At 40.0% G+C, this 18,674-nt stretch overlaps 1 protein-coding gene across 12 annotated transcripts in view; it reads right to left on the minus strand.

Moving 5' to 3' along the window:
- Positions 1-18,674, minus strand: part of ABI1 (abl interactor 1) — an 82,666-nt gene that overhangs the window by 27,089 nt on the left and 36,903 nt on the right. For all 12 annotated transcript variants that reach the window (XM_080339416.1, XM_080339423.1, XM_080339426.1 and 9 more), the window contains one exon: positions 3,615-3,791. In XM_080339416.1, coding sequence (XP_080195542.1) covers positions 3,615-3,791 — 177 coding nt within the window. The remainder of the gene's footprint in view (positions 1-3,614; positions 3,792-18,674) is intronic.

Genomic DNA, 18,674 nt, shown 5'->3' on the forward strand with positions numbered 1-18,674 from the left:
CAGTTACTCTTATTTACCAAGAATGACTTCACCTACATTCCCCTCTCGCCAGAGGGTGACAGCTGAGCAATGATTTAACAAGCCGGCAAAACTGCTTGCCTGTGTGTTTCTTGGAGCCATCTACACGAAATATTTCTGTTGCAAGGGAAAGCATTCTCACTAGCAAATCACCTTTAATAGCTCTCCTCATTTTGACTGATGCTAGCTCTGGCTTCATAGGCACAAATATATATATATGTATACATATATATAAAGCAACTTTACTCCTTTTGGAGACTTTGTGCATATCTGCCCCTGCAAAGGGAAGAGGCAGGGAGTGGGGCAGATGGGGCTGCCATGGAGCTTTCAGGCCAAAGGAGAAAGTACCTCTGTGATCCTAGGATGCTCTTAAAACAGGTTTTCTACCAAGAAGCTGCTGGAGGTGAAACAGCACTGCCTTTCAAGGAGGGTTCTCCCATTAGAGAGAAAACCTGCTAAGGAGAGTAGCCGCTTGCCGTCACTGCCACCCTCATCATCTGCCCCCACAACTGCTGCATGTGAGACAGAGGGGACACGTAGCACCCTTCCCCATGGCCCAGGCATTTGCTTTTGCATCCCCTCTGCACAGTCAGGAGAAGCAGAGACACACAAAGAAAATTAGCTCTGTGTGTGCAGGAAGCGTTTCTGCATTTGCTCAGATGGAAGATGTACAGGGCAAGACAGGATTTACTCTGAGGATTACCCATCTTTTTATTTATTATTAATTCTGTGAGACAGTAATTTTATTTACACTTTTTATAAAAAACCATTCAGGATCACTCCTTAAAATATACTGCATATTTTAATGATATTTTTCCTAGGATCAGTATTTGATGAAATAAATAGAAGCAGAAACAGCCTGTATCTTTGATTCATCTTTCTTATATTTTCCTTTCTGTTTCTTTATCAAATCCTTCACCAGAACACAACACAGAATCGCATTAGTGGCAATAATTTGCCATCTACAGATTTTGAAGTGTTGCATGCTTTTTTTTTAATACTTAAATGTCAATGTACGTGTGGTACTGTATTTTATTGACATTTGTCACAGCAGAAGACATTCAAGGATCTGCAATGTTAGTCAAATTGACAATTGCTTTACACAGAACTCAAATTTCTTCTCCTCTAGAAAACCATGGTTTCTAAGGCCTCATTGGAAATGTTGCTGTCCAACTTGGGGTGAAATCTTTGGTCAAGAAAATATGACTTCAGAGTCTTATGCAGGTTCTAAGACCATTCTGGACAAGACAAATTTTGTACTTCAATTTATTAGAATAATAGAATCATTTCAGCTGGAAAAGACCCTCAGGATCATGGAGTCCAACCATAACCTAACTCCAGCACTAAACCATGTCCCTAGGAATCTTGTCTAAATGTCTTTTAAACACCTCCAGGGATGGTGACTCCACCACTTCCCTGGGCAGCCTGGTCCAACACCTGACAACCCCTTCCATGAATAATTTTTTCCTAATATCCAATCTAAACCTTCCCTGGCGCTTGTCCTGTTGTATGTTTACCCTATTGTGTATGTTCAAGGGGCAACTCAGATTCTCAGTGTCATCTGTGCTGACTTCCAACAGGACCTCATCCAGCTTCTTAGGTTGTTGTGGTTTGATTTTCTTATAACAGCACTAGCTACATCTAGGTTTGCAGACAAAGCAAGCTACTTCCTTCAGAGCTATGATGGCTAGAAACATCTGATTATATCACTCACTACCTCAGTCCACTCTTCTCAACAGTGTGTCCAATGAATGTCAACACTGGTGAAGAAGTCAAATGCATGACAACCAACTTCAAGTATAGACCTGAGGCCTGGCTGGCAGCTTATTTCATTTGTGTAACAAGTCTATAGAAAATTTTCTATAGAATATACCAACATCATTTTTATAAGTGTTTCATGCCTTCCACAGTCATAAAACAGACTTAGGCAAATCACTCAATAAAGAAACAATAGCCAGATATAATTTGTAGTTGACTTGTAATGAATTGTTAATTTAGTTATTACTGGAAGGTATTTTACCTCTGAACAGGCCAAGCTTTTGATATAAAATTAAAACACTAGGTTCAAAAAACCTTTGCTAAAAATGTTGTGTAAAAGATGCCTAGAAATAGGTAAGTAGCACCTCATTGCTATCCTGTAAACAAAAAAGAGTCACATTAATAAAGACCGTTACTCCTAAAAGCAAACAGACATTAGAAAATACAACTGCTACACCTTAACAACTTTGGCATTTATGGATCAAGCAATCTGTTTTGAGCCTGCACAATACAAAGCACCAACTTCAGAGACTAACTGTAGTTACTCTACTCTTAAAAAGTCTTCTGCAGCACTTAATCCCTGGAGCACTTATATGCAGAAACCAATATCCTGACATTGAATTTGTGGATTCCTATATTTGCTATTCATAGAGCTCTCTCTTCAAATGCAGAGATTGTACTGAAAAATTATCACTTTCTCCAACCCTAGTGTTTCTCTACAGCCATTCAGGGCATGTCTTTCAGGCTTGTACATAGGATTGTGCCAGTTCCAGTCTTGCTTAAACTATTAGTGTGAAACAACCTTAAAGAGTTACAGGTTTAGCTACAGACAAAACAAAACATCAGGTAGTCTGAAGTCACTACATTAATTCATAGCCCAGAGATGTCATGCTATAGAGGTGCTTTCTAACTTATGCTGGAATTAGACTCCTGTGGGCATTCAGAGGGTTACTATGAAGCAAGAGGTACTCTGACACTCTTTTGTGTCGAGTAATTCGGAAAGATCAGTTCCTCAAGAGCTCAGGGATTCAGAGGGCACATGATGGGCTGCACAGCTGACTGACCAGAGCACATCAAGCTTTAGAGGATACATGCGGTTGAATAAAAGCTTTTTAATGCCATTCAAAGAAAGATCGTTGTGAACTGAGTATACCTGGAAGGCCTGCTCTAGGGGGATACAAGGCTTTTTTTTTTTTTTAATCAAAATGTGTCCAGAGAGCAAAGGGTGTTCTATTAATTCACTTCAACTATGACCATTTCAAAGGAGGTAGACATTAATTTATGAAGGCTTTTGTTTAGAGAAAGTGAAAATAAGGCTGTACAAAAGCACAAATGGGAGTGAGATGTCAAATGCCACCAAGATTTAAGTGCCAACTAGCTGACCCCCTTTCTGCTGACCACCCTCCAAAAAAAACCCCAACAATAAAGCCCACTCCACTAGCCACTTTCCTCATAAGAGATTACTTAAATTTTGTCAATAACAAAATAAATAAGGGGAGTGGCAGAGACAATTTAATCAGAGGAGGAAGGAATGATGATTTTAAAAGTCAGTCATGGCTTTTTTGACAAGTCTTTAGCCCAAGATCATACGCTATTATTTCCAGACACTGTGACTACCACTGACAGTCACAAGGTTACAGCAAACATTGCTCAAAAAACCCTCACTGTAAAAAAAAAAATCCATTTTGTTATTAAAACGTTTGCATGTTGGAGCATACTGAAACCATAATCCTTTCTGCCATAAATGAACTAAACATTTTAATGTCATCAACATTTTGCCCCAAGCCTATCTTCTGGTCTGTGTTACTTGGAGTCCTCAAGTGTTCAGGTATTCTTACCTTCACGCCATGGCCAACATCATCCAGCACCGTGTAGTCTATAGGTTTTCGAATATACCTTACAGGACGTTCCATGTTCGCTGGTGCTATAATTTTGTGAGTTCTCGATGTGTTCTTATTGGTCGTCAAAATGCCTATCTCTCTGCGAGCGACCTTTTCTTTATGGATGTCCACAGTCTAGATTAAAAACAAGAAAGTATGGGTTTCTTTAGGCATTTGCTGCTTTCTTTACAGAGCTATCTACATGTTTAGGCTTCACTATGAGACAGAGTCTGAAGAAGGTTAACGCTGCTGGAAAGATGCCAGTTTATTGATGAAGTGAATTTAATCTACATGAACACTTTGAAAATTACCCTTTAATGAAATAACCAACATTAATAACAAAATTACAATTACACATTACTACTTCGACACTCTAAAGACACTATGCAGATCAAGTATTTGCAGATTAACCCTCAACATTCTTATGACTGGCACTAGTAATAAATTACTCCAACTCCACATCTGGGAAACCAGGGCAGACAAGCTAAGCAATTTGCCTGCAGCCCCAGAGAGGGACTAAGCTTGGGAAGTCTGTGCAGTAATTTCTTTCAGCAGAGCCATCAGTGCATATAAGAGCCTGCACAGAGAAGGATTTATTTCAGCACTGAGGCTCGTTTCAGTCATACTGTTTATAGCAGCTTTACTAAAAGAAAAAAAAAAAAAGAGCCTTAAAGATACAAGCAAAAGAATATCAAACATGTTCAGCCCCATCATTTTATTAGGAAATCCTTAAATATAACCACTGCTTAAAACATATCTGAGGGAGACAAGTGCAAATCAAACATCAGATACCACAAGGAGTCCCACCTTTGGGAAGCCTATTTCAAGATTCGGGGATTGAATTTGCTGGTTTAAGTACCTCAGGATCTCATTGCAGGAGATGGTATCTGACAAAAACCACCAGACTAAGTGACTTTGAACAAAAAGTATCAAGCCACCACTTTTTCCACTAAAGACAATAATTCTCAGCCTGTAAGCATCAATTCCTCCTGGAGAGACTGTCACAGAAACAGAGTCAAGGTTCACAAAGAAAGAAAAATCTTTGCTTGGGTACATCTCTAGAAATGGCCTCATCTAAAATGGACATAGTGATGTGCGAGGTTTTGTTTAGTGAAGCAGAGTCAAGGATGAAGCACAAAATTACTTTATTTCTATATGAGGCAAGATGAACAAAAGTAAGCATCCAGGAAACAACCATTTCTAGGAAAGCCAGCATTCAGAGTTCACTATGATATGCCTTGAGTTGAACTGTTTTTCATTAACTAGTGTACACACTCAAATTAATCTTAAATTCTGCTGAGTAAATCGAGAAAGAAATAAAATCCTCCTTAACAGCTTTGATAGATGGCATTGCAGGTTGTGTGAAAACAAGTGGAGAAGCACCTAAAACAGTGATATCAAGCAAGCTTGTTTTCACAGCTTGAAGCCAAATAACAGACAACTTGTAACATCGCAAAAAGTTATTTTACTTTAGAAGCGCACGGAATCTTAGTAGAAATAAGAGTTGTGATTTTCCAGAGCAATGCAAGACGTTAAATGCATATGACTGCATTAGCTTATATGGAACAAGTTAATCAAATATCTCAATAAAGCTTTGGAGCAAGATTTATTGTTCTAAATACTCATTCTCTGAAAAATTCCAAAGTCAGGAATAAAAAGCACCTTTCCAAATGAGACAATCCTATACATCAAGCATTTACCATTACACCAGTATCAGATACCAGCCACTACTCCACATTTGCTCTGGCAGCCAATTTCAGAGACAGAGTGAAGACTTAAGAACAAGACTACCCGTATTTCTTCAATTCCAGCTATTATTTGTTCTTTTCCTTTTAAGACTAAAATACACATGTTAGCTTTGCCTTTTAGTTTGCTTTCAGTGAGATCAAGAAACGTTACCTGAGTGCTGTGCTACATGTTCTTAAATCATCTCTCTTCCAGTTCCTCCATACAACTTGAACCCTTTTGTCAAATGATAATACCACATCCCAAACTATCTTAGAGAACTCTTTTAATTATACGCAACTCTTCATGTTTTGTAATACATTAGCACTGCATAGGCGAAAAAAACACTTTATAGTCATCTAAACAACATAGCAATATATTAATCTGACATCATCCATTTAAGACATATGCTACAATGTTTTAAAAGAGTATTTTAAAATATTACATCTCTTGAAATAAATCCACGCTTCTACTTCCTTGTCATTAACAGAATCTGTTGCTACTAATAAATTCATTTCTTGTTCAGTGGATAGACAAAAACGCATCTTTATACAAAGAGTTCTCCTAATGTTGATGTCAAGTGAAAAAAAAAATGAAATAAAGCCTTTCACAGTACAAAAAGATGCATCTTCTCCTAGCAGGTAATCCACGAAGACTGACTTTTCCTCCCTTCTATGAATAATGACAATTCCATGAACTACTAGAGCAGAGTATAAGAAATTCCAGGAACAGATGCTGTACCATACATGCTTTGGAAAATGACTTAAGCTATCTTGCAACAAATTCTTCTTAACAGAAAAAACCCTCAGAACAGGAAAAGAGCATATATTAATTATATCAGACAGCTTACCCAAAATTAAATATAGAGCAGAAATTTGTAAAGTCTTTCCACAGATTTCAGTACTGTAAACCAAGCAAAGAGAAGACTATCTGTAACAGGGTGCAAGGGCAGCATCTTATGGTACATATGTATATCATGAAAGGCATGCAGGCGTGCCTGCACAACAGACTGATTTGCTGTTCAAAGCAAATGAGACTGCAACTCTTACCACATCTGGGACACTGGAAAAGCAAGGTGGTATTTTTCCCCTATGCAAAGCAGAGGCTCCCAGCATGCGCTTTGCTCAGAGACATATGCTGCCCATCAGCTTCAAGAAGAAATGACTTCTTCTAGATTTTATAAAGACTGCATGTTATTGTTATGTGATCATTATGCAATAGAAAGCATGTAAGTTATTAATTTTTGTATTTTATTTATATCTATTTGCTTGATGTTCATGTGGAAGTTTATTGTTTAGCCATAGGCAATGTTTTTCACTTCCAAAAGAGGAAAACCCCAAAACACAAGCAATTTTTAGCAGGATAGCATAGCTATCCAGCCAGACAACAGTTAATACCCAAGAGACAAGCCACATATACCACATAACTAGACCATTCTCAAAACTCTGGCCACACTTGGCACCTGCAGCTATGACTAAGTGTACGCTCTGATATGGTAACAAGGCAGTTAAACAGTGATTTTATTCACAAAAACTACCTTTAAATATCAAGGATGGAGAACAGCAAAGTATGGCAAAGTGGCTTGGCTTAATGCAGGTAACAAGCCGTAGCAAACAGTCAGACCAGCTTCAAGTATACTTGGCCTATTTTGAAATATAAATACATAGCATAATTTAAAATTTGGGGAATATAAATGGGATTCTCACTTCTAGGCAACATAATCCAGCAGGAAAGTCCAGAGCTATACTGATTTAGAGAAGAAGACAGCCCTTCCAAAAGCTCAACATGTTTCCTTTGGGAAGCAAATTTAAACCACCAAACAAACCCCTCTGCCATTGCAACTGGGTGCTACAGACCATACCGGCTAATCCCAGAAGCAAAGTTAAACTTGGAGGTTGAAGGGACTGTTAATGATTAGCTGCCTCCACTATCTGTCTGCTTCAAACCATATTAAAAAACTCAAACAGTTGATAAACAGGATGTAGAGTTAAATTTTAACTCTTTGCTTCCTCAAAAGTAGTCTCAAGGCCAAGCGCAGCACAGCAATGATACAGCAAATAGTTGTTCTTTTCTCCTCTGTGCTGCAGATACCAATTTGCCTGTGTGCTACAGTGTGAAACCCCAGGACAAACACTCTGCAAGAAATAGAGACTGCAGTACATTCAGCAAAGCTAATTTGAACATATCTAAATATTTTAACAAAGTCCACATATATAGGGATAATTAAAAAAAAAAAAAGGAAAAAAAATATAAAGGAAAACTACTTCAAGCTTTGAGAATCTTTTTAGTCCTCAACCACTGCAACTCAAATTTATGAGCCAGATACACAGCCACAGCTCCTCTCACTAATGGCACACGCAGCTGATGAAAAGCAAGGGAGAAAACAAAAAAAAGCTCCATCAAATCAACTCAGCTAAGCAGGCACTGCCAACTTCAGGCTGTCCTGAAAGACAACTCACTACACTAATACCAGATTTACACCACACAAACACCCTTTAGATTGGCGGTACGTTAACAGATACTCCAGAAGTGTCGTGCAGGAAAACTGCTCTGCTGCTCCCCAGCTCCTGCAGAACGAGGCTGTGACAGCACAGACACTCACCCGGCAGCACGGCCAGGACAAGCTGTGTGTGCCGTACAGCCACCTCACCAGCCAGCTGCAAAAAGCTGCCAGGTGTTTGGGAAGAGTGGAGTGGTGCTGAGGGAAGAGAACAGCTTCCCAGTCCTCAACACCAAAAATGGTGGCTATCAGGTAAAAACAGCAGGCAAACAAAGCCCCTAAAAGAGAGTCTAAGATACAGTGTTGGAAGCTACATATTAAAAAACAAAACAAACCACACCACATCCAAAACCACTAAAACACCCAAAGCGGGGGGGGGGGGGGGGGGGAGGGGGGCAGAAATCAAACCACCACACACTTTCACTCATGAATTTGAGGATGAGTGAAAAGTCACTTCAGGGGCATTTCCAAAATATATTAGACATAAAAACTCATAAAACTACACCACTTTTACTGACAGTTTTTCAGGCCATTTCATGCAATGGTTTTAAGAACTTTTGTTTTCACATCATGAACATCCTTCGAACACATGTCTTGTGCTGTACAGAGCTGCAAGTCAGTAACTTTTCAATTTGTCCCTACACTCACCCAAACAAGAAGAAACAGAGGCTCAAACTCCACAGGTTTACAAAAGCTGCTGCTTTAGAGAAAGTGAGGAGAAAAGGCAGGTCAAACAGCCTGTTATTAGCAACAGTCTTCTGTAATTTTAACATTGCTTCCTTCCAGGTTGGGTCTGTTACTAACCTTTTATTTCAAATAAGTAAAGCCCTGGTTACAGGGTAATCAGTGTTATACATATCTAAATGTTAACAGAATAGATCAGAATTACTTTATACAAAAAGAAACAGAGACACAAGACACATCAGCCATGCATGCAGCATGACCTGTTACCACTTCCCACCCTCATTTTTCTAGCATACTTGGTGTACTTACACTTACTTAGTCTTGGTAACCAGTTCTGCACAAAGTTGGTGCTGGACTTCCCAAAAGTAATCTGTTCCCCACTTCAAGTACTGTATGCTGTTTTAGGCACCTCAATGCAAGAAAGACATCAAACTATCAAAGCGTGTCCAGGGGAGGGTGACCAAAATGGTAAAAAGTCTTGAGGGCAAGACTTAGGAGGGGCAGCTGAGGTCACCTGGTTTGTTCAGCCTGCAGAAGAGAAGGCTGAGGGGTGGTGACTGCATTGCGGGTCAGCGGGTCCTTGTGCGGTCAGCGACAGGGGAGATGCTGGTCTCCTCTCTCTGGTGACCAGTGACAGGACACAACGAAATGGAATGAAGCTGCATCAGGGTAAGTTCAGATTGGACATCAGGAAATGGTTCTTCACTGAGAAGGGGGTCGGTCACTGGAACAGGCTCCCAGGGAAGTGGTCAGGGCCCCAAGTCAGTCAGAATTCAAGAAATATCTGGATGAAAAAATCTGGCGAGATTAAGAACATTAACCTGTTCTGTTTTACAAATACAGATCTATCCCACTGCTCCTTCCATAAACAAAGCATATTTAATAAGACTTTTAAAGTAAAGAAGTTACAGTTAATTGAATAACAGCACTGAAGACATCCTGGACAATGCATATTATACAGACTACCTGCAAGGAAGTCAGTTTGACCTACAAAAGGGACAATAAAATCCCCAGCTTCAATGAGCTCAGCCAGACAGCTAACTTCTGAGCACCATTTTATGCGGTTATTTTGTGAAGGAAATTCCAAAGAAAATTTAGTATATTCAACACAAGAAAATGTGAACATATTTACACTGCAAGAGAAATATCCTACAGAAAAGATCAATTATTGTTTCAAGGCAAAAAGCATAAGCGAATAGTTCAGGTTTTAAGACATCATGTACAATCAGATGTCTACATAATGTTACAAATTACATTTTTCGTTAACTCCTGATGAAAGTGTAAGTAACTTATTTGACTCTATTATTATTGCTTATATATTGTCTGATGCCCATGAAGATAGTGTTCAAGAAACTCAAGAATTTACTTACAAAAATAAAATCCTTTATTTCCATCTCTTGCCCAGGACAGCCTGAGTGCTAAGCAAGCCTGGCCTCACTGGAGCTGTGGAGAGCAGAGCACCAGCATAACTGGCACTGCTCACCCTTGTTTATCATTGTGCACACACTCGTTTATCCCATGGGGATCTTCTCCAAGGTATGAAGCTCTGCTGGCTTTGGGAATTATAACTGCCAATTCTATTGACTAGAAATAGCTTGAATACCCCAGCTTTGCCATTTATAGACCCAAACCAGGCACTTCGGTGCACCTGTCTCTTCCCAGTTCTTCAGTGCAGACATTTAGTTAAGTTAACCAACATCTGAGAAGCATATAAAAAACTTGAAAGAAACTTCAACAGAATCACTGCTCTGATAAGTCATCAGTGACTGGAGGGCCAATCCTACCTCTCAGGTACAAGACATATGCAATTTTTATTATGCCCAATTAGCCATCAGTTGTGTGAACTTCAAGCCCCTATTCAGCTTTGAACAAACATTCATCTGAAAGTACCATACAAGAAGCCTTCTACTGGTTATCTTTCATTTTCACAGTAAAAAGAAGAAAGGTCCCCCTTACCATCCCTGCCCCTCCCAAGAGATGAATTCATGACATCTTTAACAGCCCCTTGGACAGCCAACAGAATCATCTCTTAAAGTACAGTCAATCCACAGAAGAAAGGCAATGCTAGCAACAAAGCAAGAGTTACTAGAGAAGAGGAAAAAAAAAAGAATTGCATTATTTCAGTTCCCCAGATTCTTAAAGAATATAAGACTTTGTTATTGCACATATACAACCCTTCAGTTTGGTTTTCACTAAGACTAAAAGTCAGTTGCCTGAACAACAGTGTCTAATGTCATCTGAGACTCCTCAGAGTATCCTGCCTTGACTTCTGAAGCTGCACCATGAAAGACAGGTCTCCTGTCACCTCTGAAGCATTCAGACATCTAAATTTCACCTTGTGTGTTTGCTTTGCATGCAGTGCTGGCAACGTAGGAGGCAACTGAAGTAGATTTGAGAGTTTTATTTCCAGAGCTGCAAATCCAGCAATGTTTTCTTGTAGGTTTATAGATAGAAGTTTCTCACAGATTTCCTTCAGCATACAGACAAGTTACAACAGTAGGACGGGCTCTCCAGAACGCTTCATCTCCCAAAGTCCTGGTAAGTCCAGGTCTCTTAAGGTAAAAGGCTAGATGAGCCAGATAAGCCATGTCGCATGTAATCTGATATGTCACCTTCCTTCTCCTGCAGAGAGAGTTCACAAGAGCTTTCACAGATTAACACAAGGAAACTGAGACCATCAACACAGATGCAGCAACTTGCACAGCCTACGTAAGATGTTTGCAATCATCTGAGGTGGAAAGGCACTAGACAGAACAGAGGAAAAATAATGAAAGAAATATTAAATTCTAGTTCCAGAGGTAACTCATACATATATGCGCACATTTTTATACATAAAGAATATATATTTTAGTATATGTATATAAACGCAATGCTAACAATGCATTTTACTAATACCATTCAATGTCAGGGGGGTTGAAAACGATGGTTGTGGTTTTTTATTTTGATAGTTTATCATTTGACTTCTTCAACTATGTCTGAACATAGATTATATGCCGGTTTATCATAGGGAGCTAGCTTTTGACTTAAAAATTTAAATATTTTTCTGTATACACAATAGCAGATTTTCTCAGATTCTCCTAGCAATAGCTATCAGCATAAAGCAGACCAGATTTCAGCAAAGGTTTGAAGTTATTTTCTATTTTTACATAAGTATTTTTCCTGGGACATCAGGAAAGCTGGAGGGGCGGTGTCAGGGAAGGAAGTTTACCCTAGGCATCCCATTTACTCAGGACAGTTTGCTTGATGCATGGTTTTAGAGTTCAGAAGCACAGAATTTAAAACAATAATGCACACGGCCCATAGTTTGTCCTGTTCCAGAATTGTTTCTTAAGCTGTACCAATTTCCATGCAAGGCATATTTAACAGAAAATTGATTCCTGACCATCAGAACATGTGTTTCAAAGTGTTGAAATAGTCATATGTCTTAAACAAAAAAAAAAAAGTGGGGGCATTGATAAGCCTCATTAAAATAAAGAAGCTGAAAACAAGAGCTAGAGAAACAGATTTAAAGTGTACTGGCTGTAAACGAATAGCCTCACCTTCAGGCCTCCTGCTGTTACAAAACTGGAAGCCTTTCTTCCAAAAGGAAGACTAGGAATCATTGAGAATTCTACTTAAAGACCCCAATTTCCAAAACAGATTCTGTGAAGGGGCACATACACCTATACAACAGCATTGAAAAGGAGAGGGAAGAGAGGTCTGTTCAGCTAAAGGATTATTTCTATAGACGCTTTTCAGAGTATCCTATTGGCAAATCTAGTCACACATTCTGCTGGAAAAGCTGAGCAGAAAGGGGACACAAGGCAAGGACAGACCAGAAGGGCTGGGAGAGAGTGTGTGATATTCTAGGACAAGAATCAGAGCAAAGAAACCAGCCCACTCGTCCAAGAGCCAGACTTGGAGTTCACATCTGATTTTTCTTCCCTGGTGCCAACTGGAAACGGGAGGACTGCTATGGAGAACACATATTCATCCTTCAGGCAGGACAGAAGGAAAGAAGCTTCTCACATTATTCTTTAACAGCTCTTTCAGAGTATGTTCATGCAAGTGTTGGGAACATAAAATGTGGCAGCTGAAGGAAATCACTAAGTCTCATCTGTGAAATGCCACCTTGCAGAATTAGGGTCTATAAATGAGAACCATCTACAGAGAGGTACAAGCCCATCTCATAATGGCCTCACCCTCTGCCCCCCACCTTCCCAAATTTAAAGGAAGATTATGCCAACACTGAGCATAAGGAGGGAAGGTCTGCAGGAGTATCTTTGGGAACATGGACAGGGATGTGGGAAGGAAGACTAGCAGATGGCAGCTGAAAGCAAATTGAGTTTAAGTCCTATAGATGAAGAGATTTTTAACAGCTCTACAGAGGCCCTCATTATGGAAAGAAAGGGTTAAGACAACAGTCCTCCTTCCTCCCCTTTGCATTGGTAAAATGCCAGAAGCGCTTTGCTTAAGTTCACATAAGCATGGGGGAAATGGAACTTCAAACATCTGGAGTATGGAGGTCAGACAGCAATGCAGAAGCAGCTGGCCCAGCACACAAGAGGCAGCCGTCTGCTGGGACGTCAGTGGAGTGAAGGGAGGAGGTGGGACGAGTCTGTGGCTGGGAGCAAGAGCCTTGGAAATGGCAGACTGAAGCTCTATTCCTGGCTCCACCAGACATCCCACGCTACACCAAGCAAGTTGCTTCACTGCTCAGGCCAGCTTCTCAGAGCTGCCCACCTGCAGCAGCTTTGGGAACAGACACAGAGTGTAGGTGGGCACAGGTACAGGCAACACAGCCATGAGTGTCTGCTCTGAGCATGGTGAAACACAGCAACAAGCATACCCAAGGTATCTCTGTAAAACAGCTTCCACCTGTGCTTTTAATTGCTAGTGAAAACAGGATGTATGATCCATAACTCACTTCTGTGTACTTCGGCAAACCCTACTGCTGATTTTAACTGTTTGAGCAAACCAAATGTACATGCGCTTCAGTAAGAATTTTGTTGTGAACATTACTGTTTAAAAAAAAAAGGCAAGCCCTCCAATGATCTCTGATACATGTTCATGGGCAGCACAACACAAATTTTTACATTATTATTTTTTGGTCCTTCAAATTCAACTGCTAGTTCAATTCCCTCTTCAAGAGTCTGAGTATAATAATCAGGTAGAAAAGAATGCCTCCTCAATGCAGATCTCTGTGGGAAGACACAGAAAAGGCGATAGGCAATGATTTGCAATGATTTTCTACCTGCTTCCTAAAGTCTCTGGCTTTTCAGCATCAAAAGCTGGGAACGGGGGAGAGGGAAGCAGCTTCCATGGTGCTGTTCTCTGTTCTAACATAAAATCCCCCATCACTCCAGAATACGCTTTCCTGTACTTGCTGGAGATTCAGCTGTGGGCGAACACCACAGCCCTTGCTGCAAAACCGCTGTGCAACAGGCAGCACAGACCCAGCTCTGCACCAGATCAAAACCACAGCTCAGGGCAAATTAACAATTGCCAACCATCCACCTGAGCGTCACAGTGTATGATAAACACCTTTCTGTAGGGCAGTTCTCTTACAGACCTCCCTCTGCCCCCCTCACCTTCCCTTCACCAAAACAGTTCCCTCATCAGAATCCTGTCGAGGTACATCCCCTCTCCTCTAGTGATCTGTAGATGTTCTACACAGTGAACTGAATAGACATGTCAATGATTAACTAACACCAGTTGCATCACTAATACAAGTTTTCAGAGGAAAATACTGTCTAAATGGAACACAAGACTTATTATATTTGAACACAAGCCAGAAATGCAAAAATCTGCTGATTAAAAATCGACTTTAAAATAGAAGACACTTCAAAAGAGAAGTGTTTCAAGTGTACAGTCCTACTGATTGATTTTGACAGAACAACATTTGGGATATGCAGCCTTAAAAAGCAGATAAATGCTTTTGATTAGGCAAAGTCAAAATCCCAACTGTATGTGCAAGTGTATTTCAGTACCTGAAATTAGATTTTAGTCATTTCAAATTTATTTTTGCTGGGTATTCCTCAAGATATGCATGCATGAGCGGGCTCATTAAAAAAAGAAAGTTGAAACAAAATATGCTTATGCAAGCTCCCACGTGAGAGTTTCAGCATTTTAAAGTGGCTGAATGAGTCCCTCCTTTCCTTACTGGAAGCAATGAACTTGTCTAGAATTAGACAAAACATACAAATCTAAAAATATTTTTGACTGAAGGAAAGCACAAAGATAGAAAGGAAAAAAAGGCTTCTTCAGTAGTTTGGACTCACTAAAGAACCACCATGGGAGCAGAACAAAATTGTATGTTGAACGAAAAGCATTTTGTGCGCCAAAAAAAGCAACTTCATAGGAGATGAACATGTGCAATTGCAAAGAGCACTGCAGGTGGCTGAAAAGGAAACCGTCTAAAAAAAGCCTATTAAAAAAAAAAAACTCTACAGAACAAATCTGAACTTTCTGAAAGATTGTCTTAGGTAACAAACTGACAAAACTGGAATAATGACAAGCCAGAATGCTCATACCTGAGGAAAACAAAACAAACCAAAGCCAAACCCCACATATTTATCTGTAACTTCACATTTCAAATTGGGAGGAGGGGAACCCATGAAAAGAAGCGAGCCAACATAGCCTTAGCTTTCATTTATCATCTCTTCAGTGCTTTAGTTTATCACATCTAATAGTAAAAATATTTTCCAATGATAAAGGTTATATTACATGGTTGGGATAGTGGATTTAATGCACGTCTCAAAAATAATCATTATGCTAAAGAATAACAAAACTCCCACATAAAAACTATTCTGATCTGTCACATGTACTTACTTTAAGGCTTTCTGAACTGATTTTCAGAAACTTGCTTTTCTTAAAACCAAACAGAAAAACCTGGACAACCCAAAATAAACAAAAACACACAAGCAAACGCCACACATACACACACAAATTCCTCTCCCAAGCACCCTCCTTCTCCATGTGAATTCAGAGCCTATGAGGTGTCCAAGATCGACAATTCTGAGAGAGATTGTTTCTCTAAGACATAAATCAGGGACAATACGTGTGGAACTGATGCTGAGTATCCTTTAGCCACCTGCCAACATAGTTTTGATTACAAATCATCCAAGGCACAATGTTATTTCTATACCTCTTAGTTCATATCTCATTTGATGGCAGTGATATAAGCTCGCAGGAAATCTGCTGCACCAAGAGTAACTCATGAGTATTAATTAAGCAGCCATCAGATGGCTAAAGGCTGTATTATCTATACCACAAAACCTCTTGGCTTAGTGCCACAAACACAGCTTACCACATGTGAAATTTCTTTTTCTTTTCCTTTATTTCCTAAATGTTCAAATTTTGAAGATTGCATTTTCTCCAGAAGAGAACTATTAAAGTTCTGGATTTCTTCAAGATTTTGTACAAAGGAAGCAAGTCTCTACAGCAAACAACTTTGTTGCACTGCTATGAAGTGTTCCTCCAATGGGAAGATAACCAGCAATTGCCAGATTTTTCCTCTTATCCCCAATGCCAGTGAGTAAAATACAATGGCAGAAACAACCCTTAGCCACTAGAGATCCTACTCAAATGTTTTCATTATATTTATTCCACTCCACAGTTAACTTACTACCCATACTACCACTTTCAGCATATTATTGCAGCCAAGAGCTCTTCCATATCACTTTAATATCAAAACAACTATGATCTGACAAGCTCCTCGCTTTTATTTTCAAAGGCAAATATAGAACAAGACAGTTAAAGTCTCTGACCCAGACCCCCGCTTCGCAAACCCTGGTCAGCAACCAGCTATCCCTTCTCAAAGTACATCAGAGGACAAGCTTAGAAGCATCATGAACTTCACTCAGCTTAAACTTCTGAAATCCCAGTTTTGCAGCATTGTGCATGGAAGCCTATTAAGACATTCTAGCAAAAAAGGAGAGTTAAAAAGTCCCTCACATGTTTCCTAAAACTGTGTTACTATTTTGGACTGACTCATACAGACTTCTTGTAATTTGGGGTATATTAAGTAAAAGCAGAAGACAGACAACCAAATCACAAGCATGTATGACATTTACCAGTTTAATAGAGTAGGGAGGAACAGGGCACAGATGGAATTGCTAAGGCTGCTCTACTTCTCCATTTCCATTTTAATTTCCACACACAACTGAAACAGGAAGTTACACATTGTTTCTGTAAATGGATTTCCCTTTGCCTCCTACTCTTGGCCACTACCAATATGAAACACTGCAATTATATCTGCTGTGAACATCCAGACAGCCTCAACAGCCCTAGCAGCACTTAGTACTGAACAACAAGCTTCCCCAGCCAACATTTTTACACTGGGCACTCTGGTAGAAGACCCTGGCCCAAGAAGAAACCATGCCACCAGCCAAGCCCTTCTCCAGGACCACCTCTCAGACCTTTATTTGTACACACCCAGCAGTGAGTTCGTGGCTCTGGCCTGTGCACAGGCACCTGAACACAGACGCTGCAGCCTGGTGGCAGGTGGAAAGGCGGTACAAGTCTTGAAGTCTTGTGCCTAGGCACACAGAAGAGGACATCTGTGTCCCCATGACTGAATGCATTATCCCACCACTGTTACAGTAAATTCATTAGTCAGACTGATCATGTGTTCAGAAATTAGACATTCCCACTGTGTAGTTATTAGCATGATGATTAGATTTGATTGCAAACCCTTGGGGAGTGTCAGCTATTGGGGATGACATACAGAAAGAAGCCTGTAGTTCTCAAGATCTTGTCTCCAGGATAATTGATCCCACAATTCAGGAAAGGGGAGGCAGAGAACAAAACATGGTCTGGGACAAGAGAATGGCAGGAAAAAAAAAGGGACTGGCCACCTCTTAGAGTCACTTTAAGCAAAAGTTAGATGTACACTACACAAATACTGCCCAGTGAAGTGTTTAAAGCTAACTGAGAAAGGTACACCAGTGCCTCGGGGAAGGTGCTCCAAACACTGTGGTGGGTTACAAGCTTCTGACCCGCATCACAGTATTTCAAGAAAAGGCCTTACAGCTCCACAATAAAAAGCACCATGAACTGGTGCATGACCGGTCACTACCCTGTGCAACACCGCACAGCTGAACACACGCTGAAAAGTGACTGAACTTCTCTCCAAGAAACCAAGCTGCATGGGGAAAGTGGCTGGGATCAACATGGTGCTACAGTTACCCCAATCAGGAAGGGAGGTGTTGGTGAAGAGCAAGATATTTCCCTACAATATAAAGGAGTACATCAGGACACAATTTAATGGACTACAAAAATACAGCTGTGCAAACTTCTGTGGCCTGCCTCCTGCCCACGGCTTTGGTAAAGCCTGGTTTTCCTAAGTGAGGTCAATGTACTTTCTGGATTTAAATTGTGTATATCCATCCAGCAATACAGATAGTGTTTACTCCAAGAAGTATAGCTAATGTAAACAAAAGTTATGCATTTGTTTTAAGAACTATTATGGATGAAGAAATTTAGGTAACTGGGGAGGATTGGAAGAGCACACAGGAAAAGCATCTTTATTCAAGTAAGATCTGCAGGCTGCTCACAATCTGTTTTTCCAGAATGCTTGCTTAAGTCATGTAATTATTTGCAGAGCCTCTGCTTTCTAAAAATGCATTTGGAAAAATTCACACCACATTTTCTTTATTCCGTTTCTACTGATTAGGTGATGCCTTTAAACAATATTGAACTAGGTGACCTGTCATTATCCAACAATGACCAGTCAGCAGCATTCTTCAATCTTATTTCAGGCAAGTATTTCACATGAAAAACAGTCTTTAAAAAGTTTTTCAAATTTCCAAAAGGATAAATGCATTAGATATATTTATTCCAAGTAATTTAAGCAACTCTAGCAGACAACATCTCTGAAGAGTTTCTGCACTGACTGAAGGACTACACATTCAATACAGCCCAGGGAAAGACAGTTTCATAAAGATGCTTAGTTGAAAGTAAAATGCAAATAACTTGAATTCGTGCCATTAAGCTCCTTTTGCTCCCAGGTCTGGAGGTCTGGAAGTAAGAAGCAAGCTAACTGGGACTGAGGCTTGATATTCTCTCTGCCGCCAAGAGACACACTGCACTGCAGGAGGATTGCTTAAAGCAGCAAAATCCCAAGTGAT

Source organism: Nesoenas mayeri, assembly GCF_963082525.1.
Source record: "Nesoenas mayeri genome assembly, chromosome: 2".
Lineage (NCBI taxonomy): Eukaryota > Metazoa > Chordata > Aves > Columbiformes > Columbidae > Nesoenas > Nesoenas mayeri.